Source organism: Schistocerca piceifrons, chromosome 1, assembly GCF_021461385.2.
Source record: "Schistocerca piceifrons isolate TAMUIC-IGC-003096 chromosome 1, iqSchPice1.1, whole genome shotgun sequence".
NCBI lineage: Eukaryota > Metazoa > Arthropoda > Insecta > Orthoptera > Acrididae > Schistocerca > Schistocerca piceifrons.
In genome coordinates, this window is record NC_060138.1 from 608,886,752 (window position 1) to 608,904,874 (window position 18,123).

The following is an 18,123-nucleotide window of genomic DNA, read 5'->3' on the forward strand; positions in this document are numbered from 1 at the left end:
TGGATCTCATTTCAGGGCAGGATTTGAGGAAGTCGTATCCCTGCTGGAGAGCCACATTCAGAGTCTGGTCCAGTCCCGGAAAGTATCCTGTCACAAGTGGGGCACTTTTGTGGTTCTTCTGTGGGGGATTCTGGGTTTGAGGGGACGAGGAAGTGGCTCTGGTTATTTGCTTCTGTACCAGGTCGGGAGGGTAGTTGCGGGATGCGAAAGCTGTTTTCAGGTTGTTGGTGTAATGATTCAGGGATTCCGGACTGGAGCAGATTCGTTTGCCACGAAGACCTAGGCTGTAGGGAAGGGACCGTTTGATGTGGAATGGGTGGCAGCTGTCATAATGGAGGTACTGTTGCTTGTTGGTGGGTTTGATGTGGACGGACGTGTGAAGTTGGCCATTGGACAGGTGGAGGTCAACGTCAAGGAAAGTGGCATGGGATTTGGAGTAGGACCAGGTGAAACTGATGGAACCAAAGGAGTTGAGGTTGGAGAGGAAATTCTGGAGTTCTTCCTCACTGTGAGTCCAGATCATGAAGATGTCATCAATAAATCTGTACCAAACTTTGGGTTGGCAGACTTGGGTAACTAAGAAGGCTTCCTCTAAGCGACCCATGAATAGGTTGGCGTACGAGGGGGCCATCCTGGTGCCCATGGCTGTTCCCTTTAATTGTTGGTATGTCTGGCCCTCAAAAGTGAAGAAGTTGTGGGTCAGGATGAAGCTGGCTAAGGTGATGAGGAAAGAGGTTTTAGGTAGGGTGGCAGGTGATCGGCGTGAAAGGAAATGCTCCATCGCAGCGAGGCCCTGGACGTGCGGAATATTTGTGTACAAGGACGTGGCATCAATGGTTACAAGGGTGGTTTCCGGGGGTAACAGATTGGGTAAGGATTCCAGGCGTTCAAGGAAGTGGTTGGTGTCCTTGATGAAGGATGGGAGACTGCATGTAATGGGTTGAAGGTGTTGATCTACGTAGGCAGAGATACGTTCTGTGGGGGCTTGGTAACCAGCTACAATGGGGCGGCCGGGATGATTGGGTTTGTGGATCAGTTTCACCTGGTCCTACTCCAAATCCCATGCCACTTTCCTTGACGTTGACCTCCACCTGTCCAATGGCCAACTTCACACGTCCGTCCACATCAAACCCACCAACAAGCAACAGTACCTCCATTATGACAGCTGCCACCCATTCCACATCAAACGGTCCCTTCCCTACAGCCTAGGTCTTCGTGGCAAACGAATCTGCTCCAGTCCGGAATCCCTGAATCATTACACCAACAACCTGAAAACAGCTTTCGCATCCCGCAACTACCCTCCCGACCTGGTACAGAAGCAAATAACCAGAGCCACTTCCTCGTCCCCTCAAACCCAGAATCCCCCACAGAAGAACCACAAAAGTGCCCCACTTGTGACAGGATACTTTCCGGGACTGGACCAGACTCTGAATGTGGCTCTCCAGCAGGGATACGACTTCCTAAAATCCTGCCCTGAAATGAGATCCATCCTTCATGAAATCCTCCCCACTCCACCAAGAGTGTCTTTCCGCCGTCCACCTAACCTTCGTAACCTGTTAGTTCATCCCTATGAGATCCCCAAACCACCTTCCCTACCCTCTGGCTCCTATCCTTGTAACCGCCCCCGATGCAAAACCTGTCCCATGCACCCTCCCACCACCACCTACTCCAGTCCTGTAACCCGGAAGGTGTACACGATCAGAGGCAGAGCCACGTGTGAAAGCACCCACGTGATTTACCAACTGACCTGCCTACACTGTGATGCATTCTATGTGGGAATGACCAGCAACAAACTGTCCATTCGCATGAATGGACACAGGCAGACAGTGTTTGTTGGTAATGAGGATCACCCTGTGGCTAAACATGCCTTGGTGCACAGCCAGCACATCTTGGCACAGTGTTACACCGTCCGGGTTATCTGGATACTTCCCACCAACACCAACCTATCCGAACTCCGGAGATGGGAACTTGCCCTTCAGTATATCCTCTCTTCTCGTCATCCGCCAGGCCTCAATCTCCGCTAATTTCAAGTTGCCGCCACTCATACCTCACCTGTCTTTCAACAACTTCTTTGCCTCTACACTTCTGCCTCGACTGACATCTCTGCCCAAACTCTTTGTCTTTAAATATGTCTGCTTGTGTCTGTATGTGTGGATGGATATGTGCGTGTGTGCTAGTGTATACCTGTCCTTTTTTCCCCTAAGGTAAGTCTTTCCGCTCCCGGGATTGGAATGACTCCTTACCCTCTCCCTTAAAACCCACTTCCTTCCGTCTTCCCCTCTCCTTCCCTCTTTCCTGATGAGGCAACAGTTTGTTGCGAAAGCTTGAATTTTGTGTGTATGTTTGTGTTTGTTTGTGTATCTATCGACCTGCCAGCGCTTTTGTTCGGTAAGTCACCTCATCTTTGTTTTTATATATATATATATTGTTACGTTTTTGAACTTCCACTGCCATGTGTGTGAATCCTGAATCCTTCCTGCTCATGCTGACCAAGTTCTATGAATTTATTTGTAAAAGTATAGACAGAGGAAATTAAAATGTCCTGTGGTGCCTCTCCTGCTCCGTCGGCCCGTTTGATGTCCTACCCCCTTCTTAACCTATCTTTGGCACAGAAAGTGGTAAAATATGCTACTGTAAAACTTTCCAATAAATTACCACAAGAAATCAAATGTCTGACAGACAGCAATAATAGTTTCAAAAATAAATTGAAATCATACCTCCTTGACAGCTCTTTTTATATCATAGATGAATTCTTAAATAGGAATAAATAAATCTATAGGTATAATATATGCATTTGTGCCATTTAAGGGAATGAGGTAGGTAATAAAAGTTTAAGCTTAAAAAAAACCTTGACTCGTGCGCATTTCTTATGCACTTGACACGTTCCATATAACGGTTACCATGAGATTGATCAATGGAACATGTAACTAACTAGCTATTACATGCAGTGTTGCAGACTTAATCGTTCAACAAGCCACAAATATAAATAAACCTTTTTAACTCATTTGTGTGACTTTGTTACTAATTTGTTGGAGTGTTGTAGAATCTTCGTTCTCCCACCCTGTTACCCGACCCTGGGACATAACTGTGTAATAGTGGCAGGGAGGAAATTGTCTTAGCAATGTTCTGCACCAGGAGCCATATCACAGACTCACAGACTTGGCCTACTGTAATAACAGTGACAATTCAGCCTCCACAGCAGTACCAACGAGGTCTTTACAAAACTGGCGACAAGTATGTACAAAACCGGCAACGAGGTGGCAGATTCCCAAGCCAGAAGCAGTGGTGATAATGGCTGGCATGACTTTTGCTTCAAATTTACAGTGTTCTTATTTGTCTTGTTTCTACTAACCCAACACTGCACATTTGATTTTATTTTTTGTTCTAGTTGTGGGAGTATGTCATGTGACGTCACCTATGCCTGCACTGACTTCGGCTCCAAATACACAGAACCCGCCAATTGTATCCGTTCCTACTGATCCATTGCCTAATGTGGATGTAAAATCACCACAGTATCTTAGGATGTTCCTTCGATTTCAGATGCAGTCACTTCAGAAGCTTACCGAAATCATGACAATTCTTCACACATCAGGCAGCAGCTCAAACAATAAGCAGCACAGAAGACTTGACGGAGTATATTTTACAGTTCAGGGCCCACCTACCAGCCCGCCAAATATCAGTACTGTGACAAAGGCTTACTTCCTTTCCATCATTGGTGTATCAGTTTACAGAAGTCTTACAAAACTCTTCCCTACATCATGGCAGGAAGACGTCCCCTTTGCAGCATTAGTCGGTGCATTAAATAAATACTGTGAAGACCGTAGCAACATTGAAGCTGCCAGGTATAAGTTTCTTCATTTAAAGAAGCAGCCACGACATACATATTGTCAGTGGGTGACTGAATTACAAATGCTTAATGTAGAAACGCAAGCTCCGGTGAGAAAGTGGACAATATTACAGTGACTATATGATCAGGGACGCAGTCACACAGAATGTGTCAGATAATAGGATCACAGAACAGTTTCTGAAATATTCCGATCTTGCTTTTGAGCAGGTATTGCAGATCATTGATTACCAAGACTCTTGTGATTTTGCTGTGGACAATTTTCAGTAGTCTGGTAAAGTTTGTGCTGCAGAACAGAAAGGCAGAAATAGCTCTAGTGCTACACGGTCCCATAAACAGCTACACTTAACGGCACACAAACAGCCTCACGCATAGAATGCCATAACACATCAACAGCTTAAGCGCAAGTCATGCTTCGCTCACCAATAGCGTGGTACAAAATCTTGTCCTCAACACTATACAGCACATACACGTGAACATTGCCCATCACGTCAAGTCACTTGCTACTGCTGCCACCGAACTGCTTAAAAAGACAAAAGTTCCCGGGTAACAATGTGAAACAACTGTGCCCTATTGTGCACGTGCATGTTGTAAATTCACAACAGGTTGCTCCCACGGAACAATCGTGTGCAGTTATTCGGATCACTAGTTGCCCTGTGTAATGTTTCTCTAATAAACTGTATGTATCTTTAATGATTGCAGGCCATACAGTAAAACGTCAATTAGATATGGGTCCATCAGTGTCCTTGCTAAGCTATGAAATTTATGAACTGTTAGGCAAACAGAACCTGTGTCAATCTATAAATACGCTTATAGCGTACAATGGCCAGAACATTCCAGTGATAGGAACACTTAACATTGCAGCCACTTATCAGCATCTGCGGATGACAGTTTCCTTTTAAGTGCTACAAAGTACACAATCACCTAATATTTTTGGTCTGACTGTTTGGACAAAACATTGTGGCCAATGCGCTAGCTGTGTCTCATTTCAATTCAAGTGAAAGTGTTGCTCAGCTCTGTGATGAATTTCAAGAATTATCCTCAGACAGTTGTTTATACTTATCCATCGCCTCGCCCTCATGAACTCACGGATCGCTCAGGCACAGGCCGCTATTTTTCAAAAATTGACCTTTGCCATGTCTACCTTCAGATTCCTCTCAATGAATCTTCACAAAATACACTCCTGGAAATGGAAAAAAGAACACATTGACACCGGTGTGTCAGACCCACCATACTTGCTCCGGACACTGCGAGAGGGCTGTACAAGCAATGATCACACGCACGGCACAGCGGACACACGAGGAACCGCGGTGTTGGCCGTCGAATGGCGCTAGCTGCGCAGCATTTGTGCACCGCCGCCGTCAGTGTCAGCCAGTTTGCCGTGGCATACGGAGCTCCATCACAGTCTTTAATACTGGTAGCATGCCGCGACAACGTGGACGTGAACTGTATGTGCAGTTGACGGACTTTGAGCGAGGGCGTATAGTGGGCATGCGGGAGGCCGGGTGGACGTACCGCCGAATTGCTCAACACGTGGGGCGTGAGGTCTCCACAGTACATCGATGTTGTCGCCAGTGGTCGGCGGAAGGTGCACGTGCCCGTCGACCTGGGACCGGACCGCAGTGACGCACGGATGCACGCCAAGACCGTAGGATCCTACGCAGTGCCGTAGGGGACCGCACCGCCACTTCCCAGCAAATTAGGGACACTGTTGCTCCTGGGGTATCGGCGAGGACCATTCGCAACCGTCTCCATGAAGCTGGGCTACGGTCCCGCACACCGTTAGGCCGTCTTCCGCTCACGCCCCAACATCGTGCAGCCCACCTCCAGTGGTGTCGCGACAGGCGTGAATGGAGGGACGAATGGAGACGTGTCGTCTTCAGCGATGAGAGTCGCTTCTGCCTTGGTGCCAATGATGGTCGTATGCGTGTTTGGCGCCGTGCAGGTGAGCGCCACAATCAGCACTGCATACGACCGAGGCACACAGGGCCAACACCCGGCATCATGGTGTGGGGAGCGATCTCCTACACTGGCCGTACACCACTGGTGATCGTCGATGGGACACTGAATAGTGCACGGTACATCCAAACCGTCATCGAACCCATCGTTCTACCATTCCTAGACCGGCAAGGGAACTTGCTGTTCCAACAGGACAATGCACGTCCGCATGTATCCCGTGCCACCCAACGTGCTCTAGAAGGTGTAAGTCAACTACCCTGGCCAGCAAGATCTCCGGATCTGTCCCCCATTGAGCATGTTTGGGACTGGATGAAGCGTCGTCTCACGCGGTCTGCACGTCCAGCACGAACGCTGGTCCAACTGAGGCGCCAGGTGGAAATGGCATGGCAAGCCGTTCCACAGGACTACATCCAGCATCTCTACGATCGTCTCCATGGGAGAATAGCAGCCTGCATTGCTGCGAAAGGTGGATATACACTGTACTAGTGCCGACATTGTGCATGCTCTGTTGCCTGTGTCTATGTGCCTGTGGTTCTGTCAGTGTGATCATGTGATGTATCTGACCCCAGGAATGTGTCAATAAAGTTTCCCCTTCCTGGGACAATGAATTCACGGTGTTCTTATTTCAATTTCCAGGAGTGTATGTTTGTCATCATTACACATTTAGGACTTTTCAAGTTCCTTCATTTCCCTTTAGTAGCGCATCAGCACCTGACATTTTCAAACACTACCTAGAACAGTTGACTCCTTCTGTACCTTCATGCACAAATTACCTGGACGATATTGTAGTTGCTGGCCGCACAGCAGAAGAACATCTTACCAACTTGTGCACTTTATTTCAAGTTCTGTCTGAGGTTGGACTCAAACGTAATAAAGAAAAATGTGTCTTTTTTCCAGACGGAAATAGAATATTTGGGTAATGTTGTGAATTCTCGAGGTGTTCATTCAACACAGGCACATTTGCAAGCAATACCTGATCTCAAACCACCTCAGAATGTCAAAGAATTGCAATCTATCTTAGGAAAGCTCACTGCCTTTGGCACAAAAATGTTCCATTTGTTTGGTCCCAAGACTGTTATATAGCCTTTCAGAAACTGAAAGCAGCATGGCTCAGTGATCGACGCTTGACTCATTTAAATCAACAAAAACCTGTCATTTTGGCCACAGACGCAACACCCTATGGAATTGCTGCTGTTTTGTTACAACAGATTGTAACATCAGACAGACCTATTGCCTTTAATTCCAAGCTTCTGAACAAAGCTCAGCAGAACTATTTCCAAAGAAAAAAGGAAGCTCTATCCATTATTTTCCGAGTGACTAAATTTCACCAGTACTTATATGGCCAAAAATTCTGCTTGGTCACAGACCACAAGCCTTTACAGTCACTCTGCAATCTGGCCAAACCGATTCCTATTCATACTGCTCAGTAATAGTAAATCTGGGCTCTTCTTCTCTCCCACTACCAGTTTGAGATCATTTATCGGCCCATTTTTAAGCAAGTGAATGCAGATGTTCCCTGACGTCTACCAATGGGAGCTGATGCTGACTTCGACACTTCTGAAGCAGCATATTTTCAAACTGATGCATGAGAGACTGACATTGTTGAGCAGCTTCCCCTGGATTATTGCACACAGTAGCACAAGCGACTTATTTCAATCCTCATTTCACAAGTGACTTCTTTCGACCCTGATTTGCTAATTTCGCTCCAGTGCAATTCCACTGGAAGGCTTTATCAAGCACATTGTTAGCCCAATTGTTAGTCAATATTTTGCACGTTGACATGACCTTTTGGTTGTTCACGGAGTCATTTTGCTGCACACAGAGTCACAACATTTGCGTGTAGTGATACCAGAAGTGCTTCAATGACATGTACTCAACTTATTGCATCAAGGTCATTGGGGTGTTGCCCACACAAAACAATTAGCATGCAGACATTGCACATGGGTTGGCATGGACATGCAAATAGAATGGATGTCTGAACAGTGTCAAACACTTGTGGAATATCAGGCCACCCCTCCACAGTGTTTTTTCTGAGTAGCCCAAGGCAGAGGCACCTTGGCAGCATGTGCACATAGACTTTTCTGGCTCTTATTGGAACTCACACTAGTTAGTAGCTGTTGATGCATATAGTTTGTTGTTCTCATGTCGTCAACAACATATTACTCCACTTTGCAAGCATTTCAGTCCATATTCCGATTGAAGGTCTACCTGAATTGCTCATCACGAACAGCAGACTTCAATTTCTCTCTGCAGAATTTGAAGATTTCTGTACGGCAAACGGCATACGCCATCTCACCTTAGCACCATTCCACACATAATCAAATTGTGAGGCTGAACAATTTGTCCACAAGTTCCAATAGCAAATGGAGAAACTTCGCTTGCACCATCCATGCGAACAAACCTTGTAACGCTTCTTTTCCACTTATTGCTTTCAGCCCTTTGCCTGCAAATTGTTACATTGGCGATGCGACCGCACGCTTTTGCATTTGCACCATCCCTCACTGTGCTTGGTGCCAACAGACTTCAGTCCGCCAACATACTGGATTAATCAACCTGTGTTTAACAGAACCTACGGCAGAAAGAAGACATAGGAGTGTGGCATCATTATTAATTCACTTCGTTCGGTGTGTTTCAGATCCGAGGTACCGATGGATTGCAGAAGCGGCCCCTAAATCAAATTTGCCCTTGTAGCTTGCAGAGTTCTGCCACTTCTCATATGTTCACAGATTCCTGGCCTTCCAGGTCGACGCAAACTGAGCGTCATCCATCAGAGTGGGGTCATGCGGCACTGTTTCCAGACCTCAAGCCGATGGACATCAATCTGATGCCACATCCGTCCATTAGCGGATGTCTGGCGGAGCCTGCCACCCCACCATCACTGGATCAGCCTTGCGCCAAAGCCTACCACGTGGCCTCCAGTCAGGAAATACCGTTGCAGATTCACACCATCAAGAAGATGCCCTTTTGATGGGTGCTGGGATGGACCATCTGTGTCATTTTTTGGCCAGTCTTCCCTCACAGTCTCAAGATGGACCTCGGGGTGCAAACAGCGATTCGACATTGGCTACCGCAACGGTCATCATTCTAACACTGGTTCCAACACCCACATCTACCCCTCACCGTCGGTATGTTGCTCAGCCATACATCACGATGGTGTAGTGGTTTGGGGAGGAGTGGTGCTGTGTCATCCGAACAAGACACAGCCAGGGGAAAAGATGGGAGCTGGTGCCAGTGTCATAGAGACTCATCAATTGTGCGAGTTCCACCAGCACCATGGGTGGCACTGAGGATGAGGGTACCATCTTCACCTTGAGTTACTGACGGTCAATTACAATCCCCCAGTGACCGGACGACAAAGGACAGAAGCTGACTCAGAAGACAGGAAAGGGGGTCTCGCCCAATTGGTCGAAGATCAACGTCCAGGGCTGACTTAGACAGGAAATGTCATTTGATGAAGTCTTAGAAGTGAATGGACAGTTGTTGTAAATTGCAATTTGCTATGTACTGTGAAGTTAACCTACCACTATTTGCATTGGCCACTGAGGGCCTTTTCTTGAGTTATATTACATGCAGTGTTGCAGATTTAATTGTTCAACAAGTCACAACGATAAGTAAACCTTTTTAATTCATTTGTGTGACTTTGTTACTAATTTGTTGGAGTGTTGCAGAACCCTCATGCTCTCATCCTGTTACCCAATCCTGAGGCTGTGTAATAGTGGGAGCGAGAAATTGTCTTAGCAATGTACTACACCAGAAGCCACTTCACAAACTCACAGACTAGGCCTGCCACAACAACAGTGGCAACTCGGCCTCCATAGCAGTAGCGATGAGGCCTTTACAAAACTGGCGATGAGGGTTTACTAAACACTGGACTTGATTTTCCCAACCCAAATCAGTCAAATGAAACTCCTTGTGTGAAATTTCTATGCACCCACATGCATAACGAACTGAGGGGCCACCACCATGCGTATTAAGTTAGCCAGAAAGCTCAGCTCTATTGGTTTTGCATGTAGATGTTTCTCAAAGTGTTTTGATCTCCACAGAGGTTAGGTTGCACACTTTCACTCACTACAGCTTAAAAGGAAATCAAAAAAGTATCTTTTGCACAGAGGTGTGCAGAAAGAATGTTAAGTGACATTGATAACCAAACATCTTGCAGAAGACCCTTCAAGAACCTTTGCATTTTGCACTCATATGCCAATACATTTACTCGCTAATGGTATTTGCAGTTAATAATAGTAAAAAAGGAGAATTTAAGAGTAACTGGGAAACTTACAAATACAATATTAGAAATAAAAATAATTTCCAAACAAACTATTGCATTCCTGTTCCAGCCAGACAATGGAGTTTAAAATTCTGAGCCTCAAAAATGAAATAAAACAGTTAGTAGCCCCTCCCATAATTTATCATAATAGCAGGACTTGGGAATGTAAACTCTAGTTAACATTAGTGTTCCTATTAAATAAGATTTTCAGCTTCTTCAGTATATAGAAAGTTGGCACTATTCTCTAAAACCAATAATTTGATATGACTTTCCTGAAGAAAGGATGATTGCTATGCAGAGGTGGTGGTCATCTTTTTCCCTGTAAATTATGATAATTTAGATTAATGTAGACCTAGGTAGGTATCGAGGTGGTAGAGAAGTGTGTCCTGTCTGACTAATATGTAATTCCAGTTCAATGCAAGTAACTGATTGGTGGTTTCCTCCTCGTGAGCATATTTATGTGTACAGAGGCACAAATTTTGTGCGCTAGATCATTCTGTGACTAATTCCTTATTAAAGTACTTGTGTCATCATCACTACTTACAAACTGTTTGTGCGTAGTGTCAATTTCTCAGCACAAAGAAATCTAACCATCAAGCAACACAGTATCAGTTATTAAACTCACATTTCAATCTAACTGCATCTAAAACATTATTGCTGAAATGAAGGCTATCATTGAGTCGCCATATACAGCTAGCTGAATTGCAACAAGCAGAAAGCAGTTTTCGGTCATTACACTGTGCAGACATCCAATATAAGTTCACAGATACCCTTTCTGCCGCAAATGTTAGTCTTCAGACAACAGAACAGAATAAGATTATAGAAATGAACTCAACACATCACTAGAGCACGACTCAATACCCTTAGTCCAGATTAAAGACTATCAATTTGGCCAAAATGAATGGAGTTACACTGTTATAGCTCAAGACTATGAACAACCATAGGAAAAGTTTGGAAAAAACCTATCTACATTTGATACAATATAGGCATACAAACTTCAGCCCAACTCATCATGCAGCCAGGAAACAATTCTTACCATAGTTATGACTGTGATCAGCAACATGCACTTGGAGTGGTTTCTTTTTCTTTTTTTATCTTTTTTTTTTACACAATTTTCTTGTTACATGAAAGAAAATATAACATTATATTTTTTAACGTAACAACCACTACTAAGGCCATTATCACAATTAACAACTTCAGAATTCCATTTACATAAGAAACTGCTGCCTCGTTTGACACCACTGCTGAAGAGTCATTTTGACATCATCATCAATGTTGTGGTGCTGGTTGCCTACAGCCCCCCTTAAAACTTCAGGAAAGGATGAAATCCTAAAGGACCTGTTTTCATATAAATTTGCATACAACTTTCTACTCCAAGTCTTAAGAGACAATAGATGGTCACCCACTTTGGACTTTGTCATGAATATCTTTAAATACCCGAACCTATTTTCTTACCATTTCATCACCCATAGTGTTTTCTCCAGAAACTTTCCTACTGTGTCGATGAATTTTGATCATTTTCACTTCTTTTACATACATAAAACAAATCACTACATGCATTTCACACTCAGTGGGATTTTCAATTAAGTGTAATATTTTACAGAAGCACAAATAAACACCCAAAAAGATGAATGGTTCCATTATGGCATCTGTGGCCAGCCAGTAGATTCAAGTACTCAGCGAGCATGTACAGACTGCCAACAGCAGCATTGCAGTGGCCATATATAAACATGGTACTTATTTAAATAGCACACTTCATAGTTGTGGGTGGCTGTATTTGGGCATTTCCTTGAAAATAATCCAGTAGCTTCTAACAGAACGTAGCTGACATGCAGTGCCTCCTGTGTAGCCACTCTATAATCTTTGATGGGCAATTGTCCACATGTTATATGATAGAATGTTGATAGTTATTATGTAAATTGAAGGTGGATGGGGCAGAAAGGAAAGGGAAGACACTACTAATGTCAACTGCATCTGGAATTTGTACAGAAACAGTCGCAACAAGTGAAAATGTGTGCCGGACCAGGGTTTGAAACCCGGATCTCCCACTAACTAGGCACTTACGTTAATCACTATGCCAGTTAACCACTATGCCAACCAGACATAGTGCTTATTGCAATTGCATAGACTATCTATGAAGTCCCTCAGCCAACCCACATTCCCACCTAGTGTCACCTATCCGCAGCCCATGTCCATGTCCTCCTTGTTCGCTACTTTGAGATTCCCACAGAAGGTCGAACGTTATTGTGCATTGGCACTGAAGGTGGTGGATTCATTGCCCATCAAGACATATTAATTATAACAGGTGCAGCAGAACCAACTAAGCAGTTTCTATTGATTACCGCTGGGGCTGTGGTGGGGGTAGGCAGTTGCACGTGGTCTGCCTTTGTTCAGTCGTTGACCCCATTTCAGTAAACAACACAGTCTGGACCAGTGCACATCGTGGCTTTGCCATTGACAGTTATTATGAAAACAACAGTTCTATGATTGCTACACAACGAGCTTTTTGGCGACAGTTCAACATTCCACACAAAAATGCCATTCCTAATGCAAACACAATTTGGTCTTGGGATCAGCAGTTGCAGGAAACTGGTAGCACACTAAGAATAGATACACATGGCCGACGTAGATCCATCAGAATGCCAGGAAATGTGCAGCGGGTGAGAACAGCAATCCAACAACCGCCGCAACGTTCTGTTCGATGACATGCTGTTGCATTGGGGATTTAAGACCGCAGTTTGAGAAGAATTCTGCAATGCATTAATAAGCAAAACTTTCGCTACTGGGCTGAAAATAACCCCCGAATTATTCATGAAAGACCGCAACATTCTGCTGAAGTGACAATGTGGTGTGCCATATCACAATTTGGCATGGTAGGCCCTAACTTTTTTGAGGAGGAAGAAGTGACCGTGACAGTGAATTCCACACATTATGTTTCAATGTTGCAAAATTTTCTGCAACCCAGAATGGATGATATTGTTGAAGAACATGGACTGGGGGACTTGTGGTTCTAACAGGATGGAGCTACTGCTCACACAGCTCAAATTTCACTTGCTGTTTTGAGAGAAATGTTTCTGGGATGCCTAGTCTCTTTGAGGGGTGATGTCAGGTGGCCTGTGCGGTCACCAGATTTGAGCATTTGTGACTTCTTTCTTTGGGGATATCTGAAGGAAAAGGTTTTCAAAAGCTGCCCTCACACCCTACCAGAGTTTAAAGAGCGGATTATTGATGAAGTGAATGCCATACCCTGCGATATGTGTGCAAGAGCTGCTCCAAACTTCATGGATCGTCTGCAACAATGTATAGATGCTAACGGCCACCAATTTGAGGATATTATTTTCAAAACTAAATGAATGTAAAATTGTATATTGTACTAATTTAGAAAATAAAAACATTTTTTCTCTATACATCCAGATTTACTTTTTATTGCTCCTTAAAACTGCTTAGTCAGTTCTGCCGCACCCTGTATGAATGCATGGTGTCTCTTCTTTTGGACATGTTAGAACATGACGAATTAATTATATGAATGCGTGATGTCTGTTTTTTCGGACACATCATTTCAGTTTTTACAACACAGAGAAATGTGTGGTACTAAAATGATTAAATTAGCAGATCATATTTCTAAATTTCTTTGAGTTGTTTAAGAATAAATATCCAAATCAAATGAACATGCCATGGTAACATGAAAAAGTTTCAATAATTGACAGATTTCCTATGGAGACAAAACTTACTTCAGCTTTTCTTTTTCATTCATTTGGGATTGAAACATTAACATAATGCAATACAGTAATGCAGGCACTATAAAATATCCACTAAACATAGTAATGAAGAACTGGAGATGAAATACCTCACTTGCCACTTTTCCCTTTCCTTTCCTGAATGTGTAATTTGGCAGGAACTGTACTTCTTGATCTGCATTCCAATTGCTTTGAGAATCAGAATCTGCAGAATAAGCTGAAGTCTGAGTCGAAATCTGGTCTACCACCTTGAATATAAATTAATTTTAAATAAACACATTTGTTTTAAATCATTGTTCAAGAATAATGTCTTGATAACAAAATAATGCCGACAAAGGACACATAACATGTTAAAGAGAACGCTTGAAAATTCTTGTAAAACCCCTGTATTCGAGGATGATAATTTTTTATAGGTCCAGCTTTAATTTTAATAGCTGCTTTCTGAACTCTCCAAAGTGAGCTACAAAATTTTCAAGATATCCATTAATATAAATGTAAATATATGATTACTTCTTGCCTCCTTTAGGTCTTTCATTGATTAGTCAGAAGTCAGGCTATTATTTTATTTTCAATGCACAGGATGTTTCACAATGTTTTGATGATTTCAAATTTGAATAACATGTGTTAAAAACAAGATACAGCAATGGTGGCACTGTCCATTAGTACTGCAGAGTGCCAAGTTTCATCCCATATGCAGGTCAGTAATCAGCTTATACTGGTCGAAGCAACAGCGTGCATTTGCAGTGGTGTGCTATTTTCGTTATGGTGAATCCAACATGCCTTTCCTACAAATTTCAGGATTCAGCTGCGATATCCAATTGCTGTTCATGGAACAATATTGAGATGGACAAGAAACTTCCATGCAACTGTCAGTGCATTGAATCGAAAGTCAACTGGCCCCCAGAAAACCGTCAGAAATCTCAAAATACATGTGTAGTATTTTACCAGCAAGTCCCAATCATTCATTACAAAAACTTGGTTCCAACAAGATGGCGCGACATGCCAAACATCCAACAAGACCTTGCAAGTTCTCCATGAAACATATGGTAACCACATAATTTCCAAACATGCCCGTGTTGAATGGCCACCTAATTCAACTGATTTAACCATGCCAGACTTGTATTTATGTGGTTATTTGAAGTGAGAGTGCACTCCCTCCCTGGACAAGAAGCTTGTAACAGTTAAACGATGGAATTCACAATGAAATTTCCAGAATTCCAATTACAAAGATGTGTTCAAAAAACTGGGAGAAATGCCTCAGTTATTGCGCAGCCACAATGGTCATCATTTGTCTGAAGCAGTATTTCATAAGTAAACTTGAATAAGTCATCTTGTGTAAAATGATCAACCACGCTTTGCAATTAATTTTTGTGTTTACAAATTTTAAATCATTGAAATATTGTGAAACAGTCCTAGTTTACAAATAATTTTGAAATACTTCACAATTTTTCTCATAATTACTCATGTAACAACAGTGCAGCATTAGTTGCTCAACAATAAAATGACACAACATTCACACACATTCTTCTGTCTTGTGTTTGATGTACATACAACAATATTGGCAGTTTACATGTTGAGTGTGATTATGATCTTGCTGTTGGTAAATTTGTCAGAATAACTAATGCCCAAGAACAGAATACTTAAGTTGAAAACTTCAAGAAACTGTGCAGTTAAATTCCTGATCAATTTCTGAATGTTCACGTACAGATAAAGTTATCTTCATAAATGAAAGTACAAAAAGAACAATTTTTAGCTTCACTGACAGAGATGTTTCAGCAGAAATGATAATATTTGTAATGTAAAATAGCTTACTTAACTTTCATTAATTGTTACAAGAACAACCACTATAAAATATTCAAATGATGAACAATCTTGTAGACTTCACAACTGATACAGCCTCAACATTGTAATGTGATTAGGGGATGATCAAGAATGAAGAGTAAGCTAATACAGCTAATTTAACACAAATTCAGCAAAGAATCAGGTAATAGGAGAGTGAGGATGCAAGGAAAACAATTACACATGTAAAATGAGAGGAATTTGAAGTGGGACCAGCAGAAGAAAACAACGGGAAGTAAACTGATTCAGAAGAGCACAGCAAGAGAGAACACTGGAGGAATAGCAACAGTGTTGGAGGAATTTGGAGGATTGGGTGCAAAAGAGGGTGCGGGTGGCCAACATTTGTGAGATATCAGGATAGTAATAGACTTAAACATGCGTACATTTTATATCAACAATATAGGAAAATATAAATTGCTACTTACCGTAAAGAACACAATTAAAAAGACACATACACTATGTGATCAAAAGTTTCTGGACACCTGGCTGAAAATGACTTACAAGTTCGTGGCGTCCTCCATCGGTAATTCTGGAATTCAATATGGTGTTGGCCCACCCTTAGCCTTGGTGACAGCTTCTACTCTCACAGGCATATGCTCAATCAGGTGCTGGAAGGTTTCTTGGGGAATGACAGCCTGTTCTTCATGGAGTGCTGCACTGAGGAGATGTATCGATGCTGGTCGGTGAGGCCTGGCACGAAGTTGGCATTCCAGAACATCCCAAAGGTGTTCTACAGGATTCAGGTCAGGACTCTGTGCAGACCAGTCCATTACAGGGAGGTTATTGTCGTGTAACCACTCAGCCACTGGCCGGTGTATTATGAACAGGTGCTTGATTGTGTTAAAAGATGCAATCGCCATTCTCGAATTGCTCTTCAACAGTGGAAAGCAAGAAGGTGCTTAAAACATCAATGTAGGCTTGTGCTGTGATAGTGCCATGCAAAACAACAAGGGGTGCCAGCCCCTTCCATGAAAAACAGACCTCACCGTAACGCCACAGCCTCTGAATTTTACTGTTGGCACTACACACTCTGGCAGATGACGTTCACTAAGCATTCGCCATACCCACACCCTGGGATCAGACTGCCACATTTTGTACCGTGATTCGTAACTCCACACAACATTTTTCCACTGTTCAATCGCCCAACATTTATGCTCCTTGCACCAAGCGACGTGTCATTTGGCATTTACCGGCGTGATGTGTGGCTTACGAGCAGCCGCTCGAGCATGAAATCGAATTTTCTCACCTCCCGCCTAACTGTCATAGTACTAGCAGTGGATCCTGATGCAGTTTGGAATTCCTGTGTGATGATCTGGATAGATATCTGCCTGTTACACACTACGACCCTCTTCAACTGTCGGCAGTCTCTGCCCGTCAACAGACGAGGTCGGCTTGTATGCTTTTGAGCTGTAGGTGGCCCGTCATGTTTCCATTTCACTATCACATTGGAAACACTGGATCTAGGGATGTTTAGGAGTGTGGAAATCTCGCATACAGACATATGACACAAGTGACACCCAATCATCTGACCACATTCGAAGCAAGTGAGTTCCGCGGAGCGCACCATTCTGCTCTCTCATGATATCTAATGACTACAGAGGTCGCTGATATGGAGTACCTGGCAGTAGGTGGCAGCACAACGCACCTAACATGAAAACATATGTTTTTGGGGGTGTCTGGATACTTTTGATCACATACAGCTTTCGGTCACAGCCTTCATCAGCAAAAGAGAAACACACCATTGATACATACAAGCAAGCACACCTCATGCACATGTGACCATCAACTCCAGCAGCTAGGGCTGGAATGCCTATTTTATATATTTTTCGCTGCATTTTTTTGAAAATTCAGTTAACCACTGCCGTGAGTGATATTCTGTTTACTTTCCTCCTGCTATATGAATTTTAATCTTCCACAATCTCAGTTTTCAATAGTGTGTAGTCTGTGACTTCTAAAATTGCTTAAACAGAAATGAAGTGAAGCTATAATGAATGTCATTTTCTATTACATGTTTCTGTGCTTCACAATACCAGTCCGCTACGGCCAACTGGTTGCTTTTCCCTGATTTTACATGTTACGTAGAAGAGGCTATGATAATCCAAATCAAGTAAGCCATAATCACCATTTAATTGCGAACCATAATTGCAGCACAGACTATGCACAACTCTGGTCTGAATCTCTGAGATTTTAAATAGTCTGCTGAAATATTACAACTGAAATGTTGTTGTAGTGGGAATTCAGTACAATGCTTTTCAGCAAATTGCTGATGGATAATGACTACTTTTGTGGCTGGTCTGAGAAAATTCTGAATTTAAAAAAAATTGTTATTCATTAAACATAATCAAATGCCTAATTAAGAACAAAACTGTACAGTGATAAGGCAAAACATTATGAGCACTTCTCACCACAGGACTGAATGCTATCTGATGGTATTGTGGCACATAATGTGGTAAAGAAAGGTATGGAGCAGACACAAATGA

At 43.0% G+C, this 18,123-nt stretch overlaps 1 protein-coding gene across 1 annotated transcript in view; it reads right to left on the reverse strand.

Annotated features, from left to right (window-relative positions):
• Window positions 1-18,123, reverse strand: part of LOC124787558 (spermatogenesis-associated protein 7 homolog) — a 106,852-nt gene that overhangs the window by 46,105 nt on the left and 42,624 nt on the right. Inside the window, exon 6 of the mRNA XM_047254348.1 lies at window positions 13,915-14,052. Coding sequence (XP_047110304.1) covers window positions 13,915-14,052 — 138 coding nt within the window. The remainder of the gene's footprint in view (window positions 1-13,914; window positions 14,053-18,123) is intronic.